This window comes from Chinchilla lanigera, unplaced genomic scaffold (assembly GCF_000276665.1).
Source record: "Chinchilla lanigera isolate Chin_1 unplaced genomic scaffold, ChiLan1.0 scaffold00004, whole genome shotgun sequence".
Lineage (NCBI taxonomy): Eukaryota > Metazoa > Chordata > Mammalia > Rodentia > Chinchillidae > Chinchilla > Chinchilla lanigera.
This window is the reverse complement of record NW_004955405.1, coordinates 20,738,722-20,761,272: the sequence shown is the minus strand read 5'-3', so window position 1 is coordinate 20,761,272 and position 22,551 is coordinate 20,738,722. Positions and strand designations below refer to the sequence as shown.

General features: G+C 35.9%; 1 protein-coding gene across 10 annotated transcripts in view; it reads right to left on the bottom strand.

The window, feature by feature from the left end:
* Positions 1–22,451, bottom strand: part of Mettl25 (methyltransferase like 25) — an 82,435-nt gene extending 59,984 nt beyond the window's left edge. The window contains exons 1-8 of one of the 10 annotated variants that reach the window (XM_013518035.1): positions 21,247–21,798; positions 20,548–20,602; positions 19,374–19,508; positions 16,762–16,861; positions 13,067–13,249; positions 10,212–10,318; positions 6,741–7,343; positions 3,646–3,793 (exon numbers count right to left, since the gene is read on the bottom strand). In XM_013518035.1, the coding sequence (XP_013373489.1) occupies positions 3,646–3,793; positions 6,741–7,343; positions 10,212–10,318; positions 13,067–13,229 (1,021 nt within the window). In that variant the 5' untranslated portion in view covers positions 13,230–13,249; positions 16,762–16,861; positions 19,374–19,508; positions 20,548–20,602; positions 21,247–21,798. Of the gene's footprint in view, positions 1–3,645; positions 3,794–6,740; positions 7,344–10,211; positions 10,319–13,066; positions 13,250–16,761; positions 16,862–19,373; positions 19,509–20,547; positions 21,799–22,082 lie in introns of those variants that run through there. The other 9 variants (XM_005374392.2, XM_005374394.2, XM_013518032.1 and 6 more) reach the window with 9 other exon arrangements.
* Positions 22,452–22,551: the final 100 nt, after the last annotated feature.

The window sequence follows — 22,551 nt, the reverse complement described above, 5'->3', positions numbered from 1 at the left end:
GAATCGATCTGAAATATGTTTTGTACAGGTGCCATTTCCCTACAATGAATATAATTATTAGGTACCGCAAACATGTACTAACAAAAGTGAAAAAAAGAAACAACAAACAGGTTAAATATTATCAAAATAAAAATAATACCATCCTATCTTACAGGATTTACTATACTATTTTGAAACTAATATTTGAAGATAAGAAAACAAAGATGAACTAGATATTATATTTTGTGTTCTCTAAAATCTACACGGAACAGTGGGGCTGAGGGTGCAGCTCAATGGCAGAGCACTTGCGTGAGTCTAATCTCCACTACTGTAAAACAGGCAAACTCAAAAAATCTACAGTGAAATGCCTCTGCTTACTGAGATTTGGTTTATAAAAAGTACCACCACTTTACACAAATATTAACTATTTAGGGCTGTATAAATATAGTATATGAACTATCTTGAAATCATTCAAAAGACCAAGGGAACATTATCTGTACTGATAAGAAAAGAGCACTAAAATATATTATGTGGCAAAAGTAGTGGTATAATTCATGTATTTGTTTCTCTAAAATGTAAGAATAGAGAATGCATTTGTACCTTTCAGAAAGATGCACAAGAAACCAATAAAATGAGTGTGGGGACTTTGTATTTTCATCTCTTCTATGCTTTATTTTATTTTATAGTCTAAATGAGTTCACAAATTTTTTTTTAAGTTACAAGCAAATATTATCTGATTTATTTTTCAAGAGCTTGTAAAAAATATGTTCTTTGAAGGTACAGATGGTCTTTCATACATTGTTCTACTACTACCACTTCCAATAGAGGGGAACACAGTTGGTGTTTGGTGAATGTTGAACCCAAATTTGCTTGTCATACAGTTGACCTTTTCATCTCTTTCCCAAAGTATGACCTTGGGCTGGCTTTAGCTCAGCGGTTCCTTTGACGATGCATACTTGATCACCTGGTCTGGTCTGCTCCAAAGTACAACTTCACAGGCCCTGCCCAATTATTCTTTATCAGACATAAAGTACCAAATACAGTGCTTGAAGTAACTGTTCAGTAAATGTTTGTTCAATTCAATCATAGTATTTTACCTGTTGGAAATGTAGCTGCCAAGACAGGGAAATCTTGACACTTTTTTTTCTATTCCTAGTCACTTGTTTTCAATAATTTGTTCAACACATATTATATAAACATTCATCTACATCAATCATGTTTAAGTCAATGTGCTTATTCTGGAGACACAAAAGAGAATAAAATCTTTCTCTACTCTAAATGCTCATTAATATATCAAATTTTTCCTTGGCAGGAAAGAAATGGAAGTGACAATGTGTGAGTGAAACGATCATTCTTCTCCCTTTAGCTCTTCAAAGTCCTCCTTGTCCAACACGTCCTATTTAAATTTATTTTAATTACATATGGCCAATGAATACTCTTTAAGTTTAATAGAATGATATATTGGAAAAGGTACCTGAAGAGTGATATAAATGGATTAGCAAAGGAGTAACTATTTCAAAATCCTAATTTTCTTCAATCCTGGCAAGCAATGCCTGCCAATCTCTTTATGAATGATGGGATTGAAGAACTAGGTATCAGATGAAAAATGCACTACTGATAGTTCCTCGTAGTCTTAAAATAATGAAGTTGGTGTTCAATGGACTCATGGTACGTATATGATAAAAATCTGACACAGAAGAAACAGAATTACTTATAACCTACAACTATACAACGAACTTTAAAAACAAATTGGGAAATAAACATCTCAAATCAGCAGGACCAGGTTTGAGGACCACTCCAGAAGGAGATCAGGTGGGGAAGCCACACAAAAAGTCTGACAGTGAGTAGAGGACTTTGCCAAAAGGGGAGAAACTTTCTTGGTGAGGAAGTACTGAGACGAGGTCTGGGACCCGATGATACAGAACGCCGACTGTGAGGGTCCACAGGGCCCGAGATGGTAGTCTTAACAAAGTACTGCCAGAAGAGAGCAGCGAGGCATAAGGAGAGGTATCCTTGGTAGCAATGATAATGAAATGAAAGAAAGCAAGCAGCTGAAAGTGAGCATCTAAGTGGGTGTCTCTAAATGGAACATACAGAGCATCTACATCTGTCTCTAAACTGGGCCAATTATTAAATGCATTTCAATTTATGGACAAAACATAAAGCTCTTGAACTAAGAACAAAATTATCCCAAAAGCCAATGCTTCCTTACACTGAATCTTATGCTATTAATGATTAAGGAAAATTTTAAAAACTGTAGAGTTGTATTTTTTTATTTTTGGTACTGGGAATGGAACTCAGAACCGCACTTGCGAGACAGGTGCTCTGCCACTGAACTATATCCCCAGCCCAAAACTGTAGAGTTGTGAACTATATCCCCAGCCCAAAACTGTAGAGCATTTAAGATTTTTCCCTTTCTTTTTATAGGAAATATATACAATATACTATACATAATAATATATATAATATCTTTATATCTACACATTTATGTATAAGTATTTGGATATAAAATTTAGTATAAATACTTTTCTATTTTTAGGTTCAGTTTTTCCTCTAATTTTTATCTTAAAATTTCTCTACTTAGTATGACAAGCATTTACACATTCTCCCCCTAAATTAAACTACTGTACTGTTAAATTTTTGTCAATTTTTTCTCATTCTATTTCCATATATTCCTTATTTTTATGCACCTTTCTTATAAGCTATTTCTAAAAATCCTGAAAAAATAATTCTAATTCAATTAGCTCTCACAAAAAAAAAATCTTTTCCAAGTCTAAAGATGGCTAGTGTTTCACCTAGCTGCATTTTAATACAACTGTATAATTATAAATTTTACTTCTTAGACATGACAGTGAAAAATAATCAAAATTTCATATTCACCTGGGTTTTAATCTGAGAAAAAGAGCAACTAATACCATACCTATGTGTACAACTTCCTAACCTAAAAATTCTTAGCAAGAACACTAAATATTGATAGAAGACATTGTTAAACTAATGTAAAAAAGAACTAGTAATAGTGATAGACTAACTATGTAATCTGAATCTGAAGCTTTGAAATCATGCCTTATGGAATATGGTATAAAATATACCATACAGAGATTATTTCAGGAACCACTCTGGGTGAAGGGTTGTGGGGTGCTTAAAATCTCTGCCAACCTACTCTGTACTTTGTTTTGCAAGCACCTTAGTCTGGGAGCATAGCTACAGGACTGCTACTTTCATGCAATCAGTCTTGCAGTTTTCTAAAATTCTAGTATGCCGGCTCTTGCATTAACTTTTTTTTCTAGAAATAGCAATATTACTTCAGAAATGGAGAAAACTTTAAAGATGAAAGTAACCTTGAACTCTATATTCATGACAAAATAACTGCACTATTTCACTAAAAGTATGCCTCATGAATATTTTTTAAACAGGTTCTCTAAAATATATATTGCATAAAAATTTCAAATATTTGCAAAGCTACAACACTCATTAAGACATTTTGACCAAAGAAATTACGATAAAATACAAAAATGATGCTTCATCAAATTTCAGTAATACTGCAACATAGACTTGCATGAAAATCAGATGCTATCTCTACATATTATTTCAAACCATGACAATAAACAAGAGAAACAAATCATTTTTCAGATAAATAAAAATGATGACACACAGCGAACTTTGTACCTTTATGCTCATTTTCAAACTCTTCAGATAACAGGTGGTAGCAACAACCCACACTGCACACTCCCTTGATTTCGGACTTGGAAGTAAATATTCTCAGGGTATTTGGAGCAAGATCACCACAGGTATGTAGACCCACCATTAAACAATCCTTTAAAGACAAGAACAAATATAAATTTTTCCCATTAAAAGGAAGGTTAAAAAACAATTCAGGTAAAGATTTTCATTCATTTAAATATGTGAATTTTTTATAATTATCGAATTCTACCTGGAAATTTTATTTTCATGGAAATATTTCATTACATTTTCCTATTAATTGTTTCCCTTTTAAGTAAAATGGTTGTGATGTTTTACCATAACTGAGTTTTTTCAGTGCTTTTGGTTATGTATCATTTGTACATTCTCTGGTCTTTTACAACTGACATTTGTTTAAGAACTAGACGAAGTAAATCAAAGACTGGACTACAAAAATGTAACATGCATCACTAAGACAAATCTTTAATAGGAAACACATTTATATCACACTTTGTACCAGTTAATTTTTATTGAGTAAGCCTTTGCAGAGGCTGAAATTAAAAAAAAAACAAACTTAGCATTGCTATTAAAAGCAAATGCAAGTTGTGCAAAGTTGACATTTCTCCTCTAACATCAAAAAGTTTGTTTATTCACTATATCAAATATGGCAATATGAAAGTCAACATTTGTGTTCTAAATTGTATAATATGAATTTAAAAATTTTCCCATAGAATATTTCCTTTATTTATCCCAAATCCAACTTACATGTACATACACAAATGCATAATAGATTACCAAATATTTAAAAAGTTGAAGTTAATACTTGCCTTTGACATGACTCAGAGATTTAATGAAAGAAGGAACAGAAAGAACTTTTTATTCAAGATATATTTGTATTAGAACATATTACTACCACCTGGAAGAGTTTGGAGAACTTTTATTACCTTTTCAATTTTTAGATAACATGTAAAGCCCAGGTAATTCAAAGGTCTTAAATATTAGTGAAAACCTGCAACCTATATAGACATATCAATTTCTAATTCAATTTTTTAAAAAATGAATCATATTTCTAATGTTATCTGTTTTTTTTTTTTTTTTTGGTACTGAGAATTGAACTCTGGACCTTGCACTTGCCAGGCAGACACTTGTGCCACTGACCTACATCCCCAGCCCTCTAATGTTATCTGAAGTAATACTCATCTGACAGCTTAATCTCTTTGTAATACCAACAATTAATTTTAAATGTACAAATAAAATATTCATACATGTTTAATAGCTATCATTAACTAATTATTAATAAGCCTAATTATGTAAATTATATTGTAATCATTAATAGCATAATCTGGGGAATTAGGGTTTAAATTCCAGTGCAGTTACAAATGCAATTTGGCAAATGGGGTTTAACCGTTCAGTGTCTTAGTTTCCTGCTGTATAGAGCAGCAATGAGTGCTTGCTTTGGCGGCAAATATATTAAAATACAGTGGCAATCTTAACAGCACTCTATCTTAGTGCGCTGTGGCAAAACTAGTACGTTAATTTCTATAAATGACTATCATCTCTGTCATATAATAAAATTGAGTAGATAGTTCCTATTTTTTCCCCATCACTATTTACTTTATGTTATAAACTCAAAGTAACAGAAGTTTAACTTGTAACTCAGGTGTATTTTTATAACTATCTTTAGGTATACCTATTTCTTTATTTATATATTTATTTATATTTTTGTCTTTTGAGATAGGGTCTCACTATGCAGTTCAGGGTGGTCTTCAACTCACTTTGTAGCCCAGGCTGGTCTCAAATTTGCAACAATCAAACTCCTGCCTCAGCCTCCCGAGTGCTGAGATTACAGGCGTGTGCCACCACGACCAGCCACATATTCTAAAATATTTTACTAAAAACATTCTTTTAGCGTATGTAATCCAGACATAAAGTAGGCCTAAGAATCTAAACTTTCTGAATAAAAAAGTTGTGCCTATAGGTTGCTCTGACTTGATAGACTGCTCAGTTGATAGAATATTCAGTTACCTCAGCCATTTTTCTCTTCAAAGCACAATTCTTGGAGGGCTTTGTAACTACTTTTTTTCCTGATGATTAGATAATTCAGCTGGGTTTTATTTTGGTTGTAAGTAAATATTAAAAAAAGAATTCAGATACAAAAAGTTTATTGCCAATTAAGAGAATAAGAGGTAAAAATTCTCTTTAAGCTTAACTGAGCTCCCCCTAAAGATAATCCAAGAAGACTTACTCTCACCTGTCAATGTATTAAGAGCTAATAATATTAGTAAACAGCAACTAGGAGACAAAGACATATAAACACTATCCTATCCTAAGAGTAAAATAATTAAGTACCATTTGGAAGAGGAAGAGGGGCACTGGGAAATAATAGTGAATTCTGGTTATTAAATTGCTGGCTCACCGTAGGACTCAAAAAATACTCCCTTTAAGATGTTTTCTAGCAGCTAATTAATTTGATAAACTTAAAATTTAGAAAACGTTTGAACCTTAAAGAAAACCCAGAAGCTACTCTTGCTCAAGGAAACTGCATTATTTCCATACCAGTTGCACATCTGATCATGATATCTAACAACTACAATTGTGCCCTAAGTACCTCTTTGCTTTAAGTACATGTTTTCACACAAGGAAATGGTAAGATTTTGGAGGTGATATATATGCCAACCACCTTGACTAGACCCTCATAAAATGCGTAAATGTAGAAAAACATTATATTGTCCCTTATAAAATGTATAATTATGTGTCAGTTAAAAATATAACATACTTAAGACGTTTCTTGGATTACAATTTTAACAACTGTTATACTGGGGTAGGGAATTTAGTTTACCAACTAGCTTTTGCTAATTTTTCTAGGTGACTTAGGAGAAGTAAGATGAGTACGGGGTAGTCTGTGGAAACATGCTTTTTTCAGACTTTTTACGGATGTAGGTATAACGAAAGCGGGCTTAAGATTTTATTTTCTTGGTCTTTTAAATTAATGCTTCATATTAGTATACTAAATGAGCTATTAAATTGAATTCTACGTTTAAAGCATTTCTATATCAAATGAAAGGAGTCAAAAGTGAAATCACCTCCAGATCTTTAATAATATCATGTAGTTCCGAATCAGCAGTGATAAAAGAGGTTAACGGTGAATATATATTTGATTCATTTGACTGTGGTACCATTCTTCTTCTCCCTCTAGCTGCTTCAGACATTTCTGCGTTGGGTATCTGCAGTGAAGAAATAGGCTCTACAGCATCAACAGGCAAAAAGTCTATGAGAGAAAAAGCATTCACAAAACACAAATTTTCTTCTTCATACGGTTGAGTTTGTAGGTTTTCCATTTGTATTCTGATGTCAGAAATTACAGAGCCCGAGTGACCTGGCAAAAAGTCTGAGGTAGACACCTTTTCTTGTTTTGCAGAATTGTTGTTACACACTTTCTCAGTATCTGCTTTGTATTTCATTTCATTTTGCACTTTTTTTTCTTTTGCCATTTTTAATGCCAGTCCACCATTCGCATCTACTCTTGATTGAGTACGGTACAGTTTCCAATGTTTCTTTAGTTTCCTGTTCCTCTCCTTAGCTCCATGGGTATTGCTATTTGAGGAATCAATTCCATAAACATTTAAGCCATACTTCAAGGACAAAAAGGAGCTTAGGTAGCCTTTACCAGAACCCAAGTCAATCACCTGAAATAAGAAAAACAGAATAAATTATAGGATTTTAGTCAGTTGGTAATAAAATGCATGATATATATAATTTTTTAAGCAAGTAAACAAATGAATTATACAATTTACATAATCTGTGATGCTTGTTATTTTTCTATCAAAAACCAACCACTCTGGTAATTTTTACTCCACATATCCTGGAGGTTCTAGTTAGTATACTAAATCATGAGCATGAGGAAAATACATAAGAATTGGAAAGGAAGAAGTACAATTGTCTTTCTCATATGAGTGTGTCCACAGAAAATCCTGAAGACTATATAAAGAAAGCTAACCCACAGTAGGTAGATTTACCAATCTTTTAGCGTACAAAGCCAATAGAAATTAAAAATGAGCCATGAGAACATGCAATACAGTAGCAATAAACAATCTGAAAGTAAAATTTTAAAACAGTTGAATTAAATGTGTAAAAGCAAAGGCATCTGTGAAATAGAGTCAAAGATAGTGAAAATGTTTCCTTTATAACACAACACAACAGAAAAAATGATTCATCTATTTCAGGATAAATCCTAAGTCATCACAGCGGCACCTACGAATCTGAAACTTCACAGCTTGTCCTCTTTCACTTCAATCTCAGCTCCTATTATTTTCATCCTGCTCGTTCTACTGCAGTCAATCTGGCTTCCTGGCTGTTTCAAGAATTATTCCCACTTCAGTGCCATTGAGTAAGTCCCATCCATTGGAATATTAACTCCTCTTTTTCCTTTCTTCCTTATTTCATTCCTCTTTAAAATACACCAACATATACAACAATATATATCTTTTTATTATCTCTCTCCTTATTAGAATATAAACACCATGAAGATGAAAGTATTTTTATTTATTCCTGGCTGGAGGCTCAGTAATAGTGCTTCTGACACATGGTAGAAGCCAAGAAAGCAGGGTAAATGCATGAATATATCAAGTAGGGAAGTAGGAGTAGATAAACATGTCTTAGAAATAAAAATTAAAAAGCCTCAGAAATGTGAGTGTGAGAAATCAGTTTTGGTCATGCAGGGAATAATATGACTGAAGCAGAAATGAACTTTTTTTCTTTTTTTCTGATCGGATTCTCTACGGCCACTGCTAAGATACAGTAGTTCACAATCTGAGTCTCCATCTCTGAAATCTGTATTTATTAAATCTAAATTTTAAATGTATAATTAGTATACATATGATGTAATTAAACATTGAGAAAATCAAATAGTATTGCTAATAAGTGATCTTACAAAAAACCTTAAGTTTTTATTTGCCAAGGAAACTCTAAAATGGATTGACTAATCCGGGCCTTATCAGAAGTCATAAATTTTTGGTAATTTTAATTAGCACTGCTAAAAGAAAAGTTGCCTTAAAGCAGGATACATTAAGTTATTTCAAACATATTTTCTGTGCACTTTAAAAATAAATCTATCAAATTAAAATTAACCGGTATTACACAGTATTTCGTACTAACAGAGAATAAAGGCAGTATATATGTAAAGCGTGAAACACAAAATGAACACCCTTCATTTTAGTTTGGGTCATGTCAGATGCAAATCTTTCAACAAGACTTAACTGTAAGTTAAGAAAGAAAACACTATAAAATTAAGCCCACAGGAATCCTAACTGAAGTCTTTTCACAGTGTATGAATTATGCTTTTTGCCACTTCTGTATTTCTCCTGCTTTGCTTTGTAGCCCAAATTTAAATGATTAGGGTTTTGATCTTGTTTTCTATAAAGAATCTGACTCCAGTTCTTTGGGATGCTGTTGTTCTTGCTCTTTTAGACTTTTCCCCCAAAGAATGGACCTTATTCCATTCTTCTGCTCTGCATCTAAATACTTATCCTATATGAACCCAGTCCTCATCCAGCTCACCTGAATGCCAGTTGCCTGAATTTTCTATCATCAGGGCTTTGTTCTCTATCTTAGTGGACTTGCTGTTATTAACTGATACCTTAAATGTCTAACCTTGTTACGCCCCTTTCAATGCTAAGTAAACTACCCATTTGCTCCTCTGCAGTCCATTCTCATCATCACTACCCATAGTGGATACTGGTAGACATTTAGGGCATATTTAGAAACAGCACTTGCCCCTGCATTCAGCTGAGGCATCAGAGGGAGACACCTGAGGAGAGGGTGAACCTGCCCTTGCTCCTCCAACTAAGAACCACTGTCAAGGTAAGTTGGTTACGGACACTGTAAGTATTGCACAGGTCTGGCACACTGAAGAAAAGGTTGGGAACTACTCCATTAGGTCCTAGCCCGACCTCTAAGCCAGAGGTCTAGGTTACCCCGAGTGGCTCCTCATGACTAGCCCAACCTAAAACAGCTTCCCAATTCTCTGATTCATGAGTCTGGGTAAATCCACAGGAGAGGCTCTAACACCAATAAACACTAAAGGAGGAAAAGTCCTCCATCACCTCCACAGAGCTTTTTGTAGGTATATAAGAAATACAATTTTTAGACACTAAATTCTAAAAATATAACCTCTTTGTCTTACTATAATAAGCAAAGTGTCCCAGACCACAACTCACATTCTGAGAACACCTAGCAGCAAACAAGACTAGAGTAAGTCATCATTACGATTCTGCCTCAAGATGGAGTTACAACTCATCAAAGTCAATTATCCTTAGCTTGTATCCATTCAGAAAAGTGAAATTGGTGGCAGAACACTAAGTTATATCCGGTTATTACTATAAATGCGTTACAGTTATAGCATACCAGGAAATAACATATATTGAAAGATCTAGTATTTAAATGATGCTATTACTTAAGGACATTTTCAAGACTAGGTAATAACAAAAATAAATTACTGATATCAAAAAGGGGCAATACTTTAACACCTAAAAACACAGAGAAATAAATACTCTTACTTGTTTTATTCCACAGTAATCAGCAATACTGCAGATTAGCTCTGACATTGTCTGAACTTCATGAGATTTTTTCGTATTCATAAACTCATTTGGCTTCAGATTTTCACCTGAATGAAAGAAAAACAAGACTGCTGCTATTAAAGTAACATTTAATTCCACTGAAGCAAAATTATCAGTTAATGCTCATTTAAAAAATTATCAGTTAATGTTCATATTTTAAAAATTAAGTCTGAAAATGAAAGACTACTGTGTCTACTAGTTCAGATGCTGTGAATCAAATCTGAGTTAACAAAATAAGATGTACAGACTTACTAAAAATGTTCCTTGACACAACAAGCAAATAATTATAAATGAAAAGGCTGGTAAGCTGTACTACAAAAGAAACTTTCTTATCAAAAGACAATTTTAACAGAGTGAAACCCACAACATGGGAAAAGATATTCCCAGTAGGAATTGCTACAAAAACAAAACAAACATTTATAAATTGGAAAGAAAAAGATTACACAGGAGGAAAAACAGGCAAAAATTTGAACTGTTACTTTACTACCTGTATTAGCCAATACAGTAGATACTAAACACATGTGATTATTTAAATTTACATTGAAAATAACTCAAACAAAATTTCAGTGTAAGTGTCTGAGCTGCCCTAGTCACGCCTGAAGTCACATGTGACTAGTTTCCACTGTACTGAGGGCCACCGGTACAAAATTTCTCTCCCTGAAGAGGACAGCACTTTATAAAGCACATTAAAATGGCTAAAGCATATGACAAGATAGGCAAGATTATCAGACACGCAAGAGTGGGCCTGTTGGAAATTTCAATGAGGTGGTAAGGTTATGACAGCAGGACAGAGTTCACGTCAGAGAAGCCTGGCCGCTGACTAACCCAGCATCACGGTGCTGCACAACAGTGAGAACCTTACTGACAAGTTCTTTCCAGGTACAAGCGGTTGTTTCTTAGGGTTTCATAGACAGCAACAAGCACCTTCCTGGTAATACACCGAGGGTATTTTAGGACATGCTCTTTTTAAGAAGTTTAGATTTCACAATACAAACAATCCCATTCTGCTGACAAACAAGCAAATAACTAAGCTGATGCAAACAAATAATCTCAATAAACAAATAAGCTGATGTATTCCAGGATGAGGAATATGTGCCCTCCATCCTCACCTATCACCAGCATGTAGCCCTGCTTGCCAAAGTAACTCTACCTAATACTTGGCATAATAAGATAGAGTTCATCCAGACATCGCCTGGTAGTTTCACTGTTTATTTCAGCCAAGGATATATTCTTATTTACCCTGATGCTCAAACTGTAATCCTTATACGTTAAACAGAGGGGGAAGAGCTGTGAGTGTTACCCTTGATGCAGAGGTCCATTTAGTTAACGCCAGCCAACAACAGCTGGGGTAAATCCTTAGTGCTTTAGATGCCGTGGACTACAGCCCCATAGCAGTGTTGCTGGAAAACTCATTTGGACCCAAGGTCCATGATTTACCAAATTGCTCTTTGTTTTGCTCCAGGAGAAATACCATGAAATAATTTTGCTTAAAAAGTTTAGAGACAAAATAAAAAATTAAAATAAAATTAAAGAACTGGACTCAAAAGAGGGAAAGCTCCCTTTACAATGCTGAACTCCGAAAGATCCACTTTCACTAAGTGATGACTATCACAAATAATGGGACAAAATGATATGTGCCTCTTAGAGTGATACATGAAAAAGGAATCACTTAACTAATAATCCTGTCAAAAACGCATAATGTAAATGTTAATCTGAGGAAAGCAACAAACTTGATCTCTACGCATTAAAGTATCAGTCAGGAAAAACAAATCAAGGGCTGAGGAACTACTTACTCTAAATTGAAGAGATTAAACATTACAATTAAATGTCATGCATGAGCCTGGACAGATTCCTACACGAAGGGAAAAAGGTCTATAAAGTAGTCTTTTACAACTCAGAGACACTTGCATATAGATTGCTTATTAGATAATATTATTGTAGTGGCACTGAAGCCCAGAATGTGCAAATGTGATGTGGAATATGTACGAAAATGTCCTTGTTCTTGGGAGATACATGCTGAAACACCCAAGGACTTAGATAAAAATGTGTGTGTGGATGTGTATGTAAAGGAGAGGCACAAGTGTGACAAGGTTTTAACAAATGGTAAACCTAGGAGAAAAGTATACAGGGCTCACCGTACTATCTTGACACTTCTCTGTAGGTTTTAACCTTTGCAAAATAAAAACGTGAGGAAATGAGAATCAAATGAGATAATAGATAGTAAAGAAGATCTGAGGTTCATTATTTTCTTATAAACACAATTATTATTTGATTATTGTTATTAAAGCACCTTCTACCTCAACATTGAAGACTACCTTTTTTAAAAATCAGTCTTCTAATCTCTTTTAATGGGGTGTACAGTCTCCTTACAATTAATATATTATACAGCAGAATTTTAATCTATTATATTTTTTGTGCTTTAATTTGTGCCTTCCACATTTTTTTAATACTAAGTTTTCCTCATTCCCCCAATGTCCCTGTGTACTCCTTAGACTTTTCCCAAAGAATTAGCCATAGAGAACACCAGCCCAGTGCAACAAAGGAAGGCAAAGGTTTGGGGTTTGAATTCGCCCTCTGCAGTCCTGTTTGGGGGGCAGCAACTAGCTGAAGAAAACATAGTCAGAAAAAATGCAGAAATCTATAAACTGTTTTGTTTAATATATGAGAAAAGCCACTTTTGTAGGTATGACCTAATTTACCAGGGTCTATAAGGTTTAATAACAAATGAAATTGCAAAAATACACATAGATGAGTAATATATTGCTTCAAAGTATCTAAAAGACATATATACTTACATACACAAATGCACATACCAGTCCTCTGTCTTTTATTTCCTCGAAGAGCTATGAGCAGCTGTTCTAAAGGAGTGCAGATTCCCAAGTTTTGTATAGAACAACATTTTGCAGCCAGAGCAAAGGCCTCCACATTCACTAGCCTCTGAGAAGTTTCACAAAACATTCTGGGAAAATCAGTAATACCTACAACGTCAGGATAGAAAAAGAAAATTAGCAATAATTACACAGTGGATAGTTAATCTGTATGAGAATTTAATAAACAACAATTTTATGGCAAATTACGTATTTTCATTTGTGGGGCAAATTGTGGCAATATGTAAAAATAGTTCCATTTGTACCTGTTATTTAAACTCTTAACTATTTGTGGCACTGAGTTTTAACATTTTCTTCACGATATATTTAAGTGTCACATTAAAATTTGGCTTTTTCCGTTCCAAGAGCCTTCCTCCCAAATTTTTAAATCTGAAGAGTAATATAGTTATTAAACTTTTAGACAGTCTTCTCTGACCTACAATTGTTCATTTTATAAAAGTCAACCCAGCCCTTGCAATATTGTTACTCTTTATCCACACTGCCTATGGAGCAGCAATAACAACCCTCAGCGGTACAAATGTTACTGTAAGACAGTGCCTCATCTGGACTATCTATACTTGTGTGTGGGGTGTTCGCATGTGTTCAAGGCACTGTCAGTGTACCAGATGTTCTATAAATACAGTATAGGAACTGTGGACAGTTTTTAAACTGCTCACAAATTTAGAAGAGTGTGGTAAACTGTTGAACTGTTTACAAACATTTGTGCTCTTCTAAGTACCCTATTAAACTCAGGTGTGGCTATATTTTGGCTAAATGAACTATCCCATGCTTAAGGAGAAGTTTAACAGTACTGTAACTTTTCCTAGCTTGTCTTTGTGAAGATGGAACCCACCACAATCTGAGTTTGAATGACCAGGACAAAGACAGAAGTATTGTCTAGCTATAAAAGACATAGAATAAAAATAAAACTTCATTGTTTGCAGTCACTGAATATTTAAGCTTAATATGACTGCGTAACTGCCTATTCTATTGGAACACATGATGCCCTGACAGATAGGCTCAATGTTATTTTTCTATGGTCATTTTCAAGGAATGTCAAGTTATTTGTGAGGTTTAACAAAGTCATTCCAATTTGTCTGGAGTAGTTCAAAGAAACTCAGGATGATGAGGGCCAAGTAAGTCTATTTATTGACAATTATTCTTAAAAAACTAAGAACAAAAAAATTGAGTGTCTAACTGAGCTATATAAAATGCTCACCTTTCCCAAAAAATGGCACAATCTAGGTAAGAACTTTGGTTTTACTAAAAGAAGAAAAAATTACTATATGCCATGAAGTCTTCTATAGGACTGATGATCCTCATGGTTATGAAATTATACAAATCCACTTATGTAGAAAGAATAATGATACTATCTGACAAAATCAGAAAGTAAGATAACTGATGATTGCCTACAGAATTTTAAGTAAAAGTTCCATTTTTTAAGCTAATGACTTTTTAAAAGGCTATTACCTCAAGTTGGTAGTGATAATGTGGACCATATTCACTGACAAGAAGAAATTCAGAGATGCATAATTTCTATGCTTTGAATCAAGTAAATATAAACTAGGATAAAAATACTATAGTGAATTTAAGAGTATTTTATGTATTATATAAAGTTCGTTGGACAATTTACAAACTGAATTTACTTCTGCAGCCAAAAGTAATAAAACCCACATCAAAATATTTAGGCACGATACAGAGGGGAAAACTCAATCAAATACTACGTGAGGCTCTCAGGTTTAAGAGCAGTCTCAACATCCCCGGTTCTCGGGCAATTGCTCAGAGTGTGATGGAATAAGAGCATTAAATCTCAGTGTGCAGAGGGATCATTATAATAGTCAGTTTTCGGACAGTGCTGCCAACAGAAAGAAATGTGATGTTTCTGTTGAAAGCAAAGGTTCAAATCAACTTAACCATTTTCAACTTAAACTTGAAAAGATTCCAAACCAACCTGAACTCATGTTGTTAGTTTGCTTTGAGTTATAGACCTGCCATTAATTTTAGAAATTTGGACATCTCAATTAGAATAGTATCCTTTCCACAGTGCTTAATTTTTTTAAAAGGAAAGTGTTCTGACTCAGTCCAGTGGTTTGTCATTAGGGCTAACAACAGTTTATATGGTCCAGAACTCCATCATGAATAAAATATTGTTGAATTATGGAAATATGGCTGCTGTATTTTTGGGTTTGCTCTTCAAGCAATGCAGCCTGTACCTTCCACGACCCTGTTATGTTTTAGAGATTCAGAGGGAAATAGAAGTGCTGATGGTCTTGTCTTCACTTCCACTCTGAAACAGTGTTTGAGGAAGTCTGTGGCGATGGGAAAGGCGTCGAGTCGTCACAGCGCTTCCCTGGATGCGTGAATACTCAGCCTGAGACTGACAACTAGTAAAACAGAAACCACGGCGTTACTGAAATTTAGTTAATACTCGGATTTTCTTTTGAAGCACAGGGAAAACTTTTAAAATCTGCTGCCCACTGCGCCTGAATATTATGTGAGTTGATTACTTTGCCCACATTGCCCTCTATTGAAAGTTGCTGCTCTGCTTTATTATACGTTCTTCAGGCCTTTACATGGTTTTAACTTTTTGGTGTGTAACCTCTACCACTATTTCACAGATGTTTCTTATAGTTACAGGACAGTTTTACAAGACAAGTTAATTAGAGAAGAGGCAGGGAAGGTCATTTTCTATAAATATCGCTATAATCTTTTTACATCAGAGATCAATGTACAAGGAAAAACAGAAAAGTCACATATGAAAAATTTCAAGGCAAACAAATGCACAACAAAATTTCGAAGCTAAAAACAAAACCAATGAATGAATGTATGATATTAAAAAGTAATAAAAATAAAATTGTAAAAGTAAGTGTTATGTGATTGTCTTTAAAGTGATTTATCTTAGTTGAACCTCACACAACCCTTTAAGAAAGATGAGACTTGTCAGGGCTCATAACTCATCAATACAACTGTGACCATTTACTGCATATATACTATGTGTCAGGCACTGTGCTGGGCACTTTAGCCTTTTATGTGACAGATGCTAGTAAATTACTACCTTATCCCTATGTAAAGGGCAAAAACTGAGACTTAGTGAGGGCATACTTCACCCAGGTTTACACAGACACTAAGTGGCACGGCTGTACACCAAGTGACTATGGACCTTGCTCTGACACTCATGAGCATGCCACATTACTAAATACAGAAGACAATGGAAGATACCGGGCAAAACGGCAGTGGAGAAAATCAGTGGGACCTGACTATCAGAATTAGAGCTGCAAGAATTCCATTTAGCAGAGATCAATATATGAAAACACTGTAAGATACTCCCACTCGCTCTTTATGACCACTTTCCTCACTTTGCTTAACAATGTCCCTTTCCACCAAAAGTGGTACTAAAGTTTCCAAAGCTTAAGAATAATCTTTACATATAAAGTAACTGATAAATCTCTGAAAAATAAAATATTTTATATGACTTTACTGTGCTAATTGCAACACAAAGTAATAGCCCTGCTTTAATCCCACTGGAAAACAAGTATTTCACACATAGCACAAATGAATGAATGAGTGAATGAATGAACGAACGAACGCATGCACGGATGACAGCGGTACGTCAGCGCACTTACTATTGCAGCATCACCAACTACACAAGGAGAAACGAGTTCCCCTAAGACTCTGTGGTGGCTGTAATCAGAGGCCACCAGGACTTCAATAGCACCACTGAGCCTGTTAGAGAAGCACAGAACCTTATTTCAGCCCAAGTTCTTACAATCTCGTTATGACAAAAGTGATTTAGAACATTCAGAAGGTGAAAAAAGAGAAAAGGCAGTTATGTTCTAAGTTTTGAGATTTAACCGTGTTGCAGGGTTGCGGGACGCTATTAATGTCACATAATGTATAGTCCAGAATTTATCAACAGTTCTTTTTGAATAATAACTTTCTCAGGGACCTAGGGATATTTTGTATTAACTTCTACAAGAATATCCTATAGATTCCTTCAATTCAAAAAGTTGAAAAGTGAACTGAATTTTCTCACGTTCTTCAAATCTTTCCCTTCTTCTTTTTTTTTCTGTTTTTGTTTTTTTTTGTTTGTTTTTGTTTTTGTTCCAGTACCAGGAATTGAACTCACGACCTTGCACTTGCCAGGCAGGCACTGTGCCACTGAGTTAAATCCCCAGCCCCTTTTCTCCTTTCTTTTTAAAAAGCATTTCCATCCCCTGTCAAAGTTAAGTATCTTACATCATTGTAAGTGTTTCTTGTGTCCTCAGTCCACATGTCCAGCCACCCGTCCATACTGAAAGAAAAGTCTTTCATTTGAATACCCCTCCTCCAATCACAACTGTGGGTCCAACTTATTAAGTCTCCCCAGTGCTACTGCAGTGGTTGTAGAGGTGACATTTTCTTTACTGATAAAACCCCCTAATACAATGCTCAGTAAGTGTTGGGTGAGCTACACTGAATATCGTTTTTTTTGGTACCAGGAATCGAACTCAGGACCTTTAAGTTGCCACAGGCAGGCACTGTGCTGCTGAACTATATCTCTGGCCCCTGGGTATGTTTTCTAGAATGGAAACTTATTTTTATCCCCAAGAAATGTAATCAAATCAAACATTTTAAGGCTTTGGCTTCTACAGTAGTTGTTTTTTGGCTTGTATCTTTGATAATTGCTTAATAGAGTTTAACCAAAGTTTAAAATATGTCTTACCAAACTCTACGAATTAAAGATAAATTAAATTTTATGAATGTTTGAGTCCATCCATCATCCTATAATGTACCCAGGAAGAAAACAATATATACTATTGTTTTAAAAGAAGTTAATTTATATCTCCTAATTGCATGCTAGGAAACTTTTCACCTAAGCGCTTCCAGTGAAGGTGTATTAATTTATACTTAATTTATATACTTAATTAATATATACTTAATTTATAGTTACATATGAAATGAAAAAATATGTTATTTAAACATGCAAACTATGCTTTCGGAATGACTACAGAATTGACATGCTGTCTTTATTGTACCAATACTAACATCACATTGAATGTATAAGTACATTTACCATGCCAAAAGTATTTTCATATTTAAGTACATTATTTATAAAACTGAAATCAAATTTAAGAATGGAAAACTTTAACATAGTATTTTAACTCTAACAGACTTTTTTTATAGCTTACTTTGAGGGGAAAATACACATAGAAATAGGAATTAAGAAATTCATTTGCTAAATAAAAATTAGGTAAAACATAAATTAACTGAGAGCGCCTACTATGTAAAGTAGTTGTCATGGAAGATTAGTGCAGTTCCCACTAAAATGGCATTGAAAAGTTTTAGGAACACATGGAGAAGAATAAAATAAATGAAGAACAGCTTGACTTGGGGTGAGGGAATAGAATTTTATTAGAAAGAATTTTAAAAATTAGAAAGCAACTCAACAATTGAGATATACACACATTCTTAATTTCAAAGATTAAAAAATGTTAAAGACTTACTTGGAAAATGAAATCAACTAGTTTGGGATAAAAGCACTGTCATATTGTTAGAAATTAAATCATATAAAAAAGCAGTTCCAGGGTAATGCTTAACAGCATAGGATTTTCATATACCACATAATGAGAAAAAATATAGTAACTTAGTAAATAATTCTCAGACCATGTCAAATGGGAAGAGAATAGAATAAAATGTTGCATATAATGGAACACTTCATCTTTTCATTTTGTTTTATACAATTATTGATACCTTGTATCTCCTGCACTGGGATGTACCAATGGCTTTGCAGAGACTACAGCTTCACTGCTGCATCCACCCACAACACCTAGTTCAGTGCTATGCTGAGAAAACACTAAGTAGTTTTTGCAAAAACAACTCGGAATATAAAAATAATCATAGTTGGAATAATAACCTTGGTTGGAAGGCTTAGAGATGATTGACCTATTCGTAGCTATATTAATGACCACAGCAAATTTTGAAGAATACTGACTTTGCTGAGATCGTACAAGAGATGCTCAAAGATTGCTTATCCTTTCCTTTTAAATAGCAGTAAGTTTAAATTCATTTCTATCATCAGTGGTCCTTACTGACTTACAGCAGCAATAATTTATACTATGCAAACAAAACATCTGACCTAATTTGAAAAACTTAAGTAGGTAGGGGAATGATTGGCAGGCCATCAATAGGACTCATATATTTCTATTTGTGCTCATTATTTCCTGCTTGTCCTTAAGCACACTGGGTATTCACCCACCTCAGGGCATTTGCACTCTCTACTCTCACAAGCTGGCATTCTCTTCCTCCAGTTATCATCACGGCTCACTCTTTTTTCTTTAGTTATTAAGTCTTTCCTTGTACAGTAACTTCAATGAAGTCTTGCCAGGAAAACCTGCATAAAACAAAGCATATTTTCCTTTTCTATCTCTTTTTATTTTCTCCTTCCTTAGCTATTTTTATCCATGACACTTAAAACTTCTTTGGGGGCAGGGCGGTATTTCCTCCTTCTCCTAGCACACAAGCAAGATGAAGGAAAGATTTTTGTTTTGTTTATTGCTCGTTCCCTAACTTCCAGAAAAATTCCTGGCACATATTTAGCACCTGGTAAATGTTGAATGGAAAACTAAATTTCCCCCAAATCACAGATTGGTAGATGGGAAATTAGATGGGAAATTTGAAGTAGATGGGAAATTTGAACTCTTGACTTCACATTTACAAATTTAACTGCGAACTCATACTGTCTACAGTAGCTAACAATGCTTTGATAAGACACAAATCTAGTCAAAAGTTAATGATCTCCAACACAAAAAAGGACCTCATACAGTGATGGGGAAAAATCACTCTTTCCATAAACAAAAATTAAGATTTGTTATACACAGATATTACAAGAATGCGTTCTCTTTAAATAATAGAAGCAGCTAACAATTTGTATAATAGAATATTTTGTATAAAACAGTTTTAGTTCTAGAGACAGCCGAAGGTTAACAATCTAGTCTTGACTCCATGGTTGTTGGATAGACAAAAAAAAAAAGGTGGTTGTAAACTTTTCCCAAAAGATGTTTGCATTTATTTCCAGTGTAAGAGAACAAATTCATTCATTCATTCATTTAATTAAGATTGACAGAATACCTATTAGCCTTCTGACTAGTCATTGCTCTAAGCATTAGAGATAAAGCAGCAGCGAAAAAATAGTCTCACATTCTTCAAGGGGAGAGAGACAACATAAAATAATCAAGGGTTAGCATTAGTGTACCTTTAAATGATGATCTTGATAATAAAATAACTTGGTAATTAACTGCTAAATAATTCAGAGTAGACTTGGCATGGACATAAAAAGGTCAGACTCTGGGGCCAAATGAGCCACGTTTAAAGGCTTCTCTGGCAAATTAACCTAAATTGCAGTTTTATAAATTGAAAGTAACAGAACCCACCTTACATGGCTGATGTGAGGACTAAAAGAGAACATATCCATAAAAACACACCACCCTGCAGAATGTGCAATAACATGCAACCTGATTATTATGACATGTAAGGTCGTCTCACTCCCCCACTTCACGGAGACTACATTAAGTTCACATGAAAACCTTGGACTCTACATTTAACAGTAGTATGTTTTCTTTCTTTCTTACTTTTTGAAAGCTAACAAGAACCGTTCATTCATTCCTTCAACAAATACTTCCTAAGTACTTAATGCATGCCAAGTACTTTACTAGGTGCTGAGAAGACATCAGCTGACAAGACAAACACGGTTTCTGCTCTGAGTTCGGCTAAAGCTGTCATGTTAACCCAAGGACGAGATATAATAAGAGCAAACGGAAGAGGTGCCGAAATGTTCAACAGTAGTGACTTGGAGGAAGCAGTATTTACCAAACGCTATTATGCACGGTCCCTCCAGCGGTGCTTTGCACTTACAGAAATCTCCACCAATAAGCCTACAAAGGGCAACGTTTGGAAAGCCTAAAAGCAAGCTAGGAAAAGTTCTGGGAGCTGCCGGTGTCCTTTTGTCATTCTGTTTCCAAATTATACATCTGGGTAGAACCTAAGCGTTCGAGGGCAGGAAACCCCACGCCTACAAACATTCATGGCATGCAACATACATAGTATAAACAGTTTTAGAAATGAACTGTTACCGAATATTCGAGATTTCACTGCTTCTATCCTAACCCAAGATACGATCACTTCCTTCCTGTGCTGTCTTCCCATTGTCCTCTCGCCTTATTCTTTTAAGGCACCACAGGTAGTCTGATCTCCAAATAACTCCGAGTTATCTTTTCCCAAATGTGTATTAGCTTAGCTCACTATATTGCTCAAGGATTCCAAAAGCACCTCAGCACGCTCAGACTCCGAACTCCACGGCAGACCCTCAAAGTTCTGCGCGACCTGACCCAGCTCGCTCCCTCACTGCAGCCGCTTCTGCCAAATCCAGCCTGACCAATCCTTATCACCTCACGCTGTTTTCATTTTCTACTTGACCGCTACCACCGAGTGAAACTACCTTTATTTCATTAACTGTTGATGTCTCTTCTGCCACGTCCCCATTAAAACCCTATAAAACCCTGTGAGGAACCTGTTCCTCTCCTTGCCCTCGAGCCAAAACATGACAGAACTGCTAAATGAACGAATGCCCTTGCCTCGCTCATTCTCCTTGAACTTTGGCAACACCAACTCTCTGAGCTGCGACCCTACGAAGGGGGCCTGCCCCACTCCCCTACTGTGATCCCAGTTGCTTTTCCAACTGAGGCCCCACTCCAATGCGTTCCGCCCCGCTTCCGCCCCACTCCCAGTGCGCTCCGCCCCCACTTCCGCCCCGCTCCCAGTAAGCTCCGCCCGCTTCCGCCCCGCTTCCGCCCCGCTTCCGCCCCACTCCAGTGCACGTCTCCCCACTTCCGCCCCACTCCCAGTGCGCTCCGCCCTCAGTTCCGCTCCACTCCCAGTGCGCTCCGCCCCGCTTCCGTCCGCCGCTCACGAGGTTCCGATCGGCTTCCACCAGAGGGTGCAATCCGCAGGCCGGTAACTTCTGCTTGCCTTCCCTTTCCACATGGCCGCCATTCACCTGATCCGTTCTCCGATTCCACCAGGGGGCGCGCCTCAGAAAGCCCGGCCTCCGCCCGCGCAGTCGCCGCCGACTTCAATGCGGTCAGCACAGTCTCCGGAGACAAGTCAACCAGCCTCTCCCACACGGACTCTGTGTAGAAGTCCACTGTGTGTGCGTTGGAAATGGACAGGGCGTCCCTCAGGAACCGCAGCAGCCCCTGCAACTTGGCACGCAGCGTGGGCAGGTCTTGGGTCACCGGGAGAGGGCAAAAAGCCGCCATGACGCTCACCCTCCCGGGCTGTAGGTGGCGCAAACGTGGCGGCGCGGCGACGGCTCTGTCGGAGGTAGTACAGACAGCACAAGCAGAGCTCCGAGCCGGACTGTAGTTGGGCGAGCGATT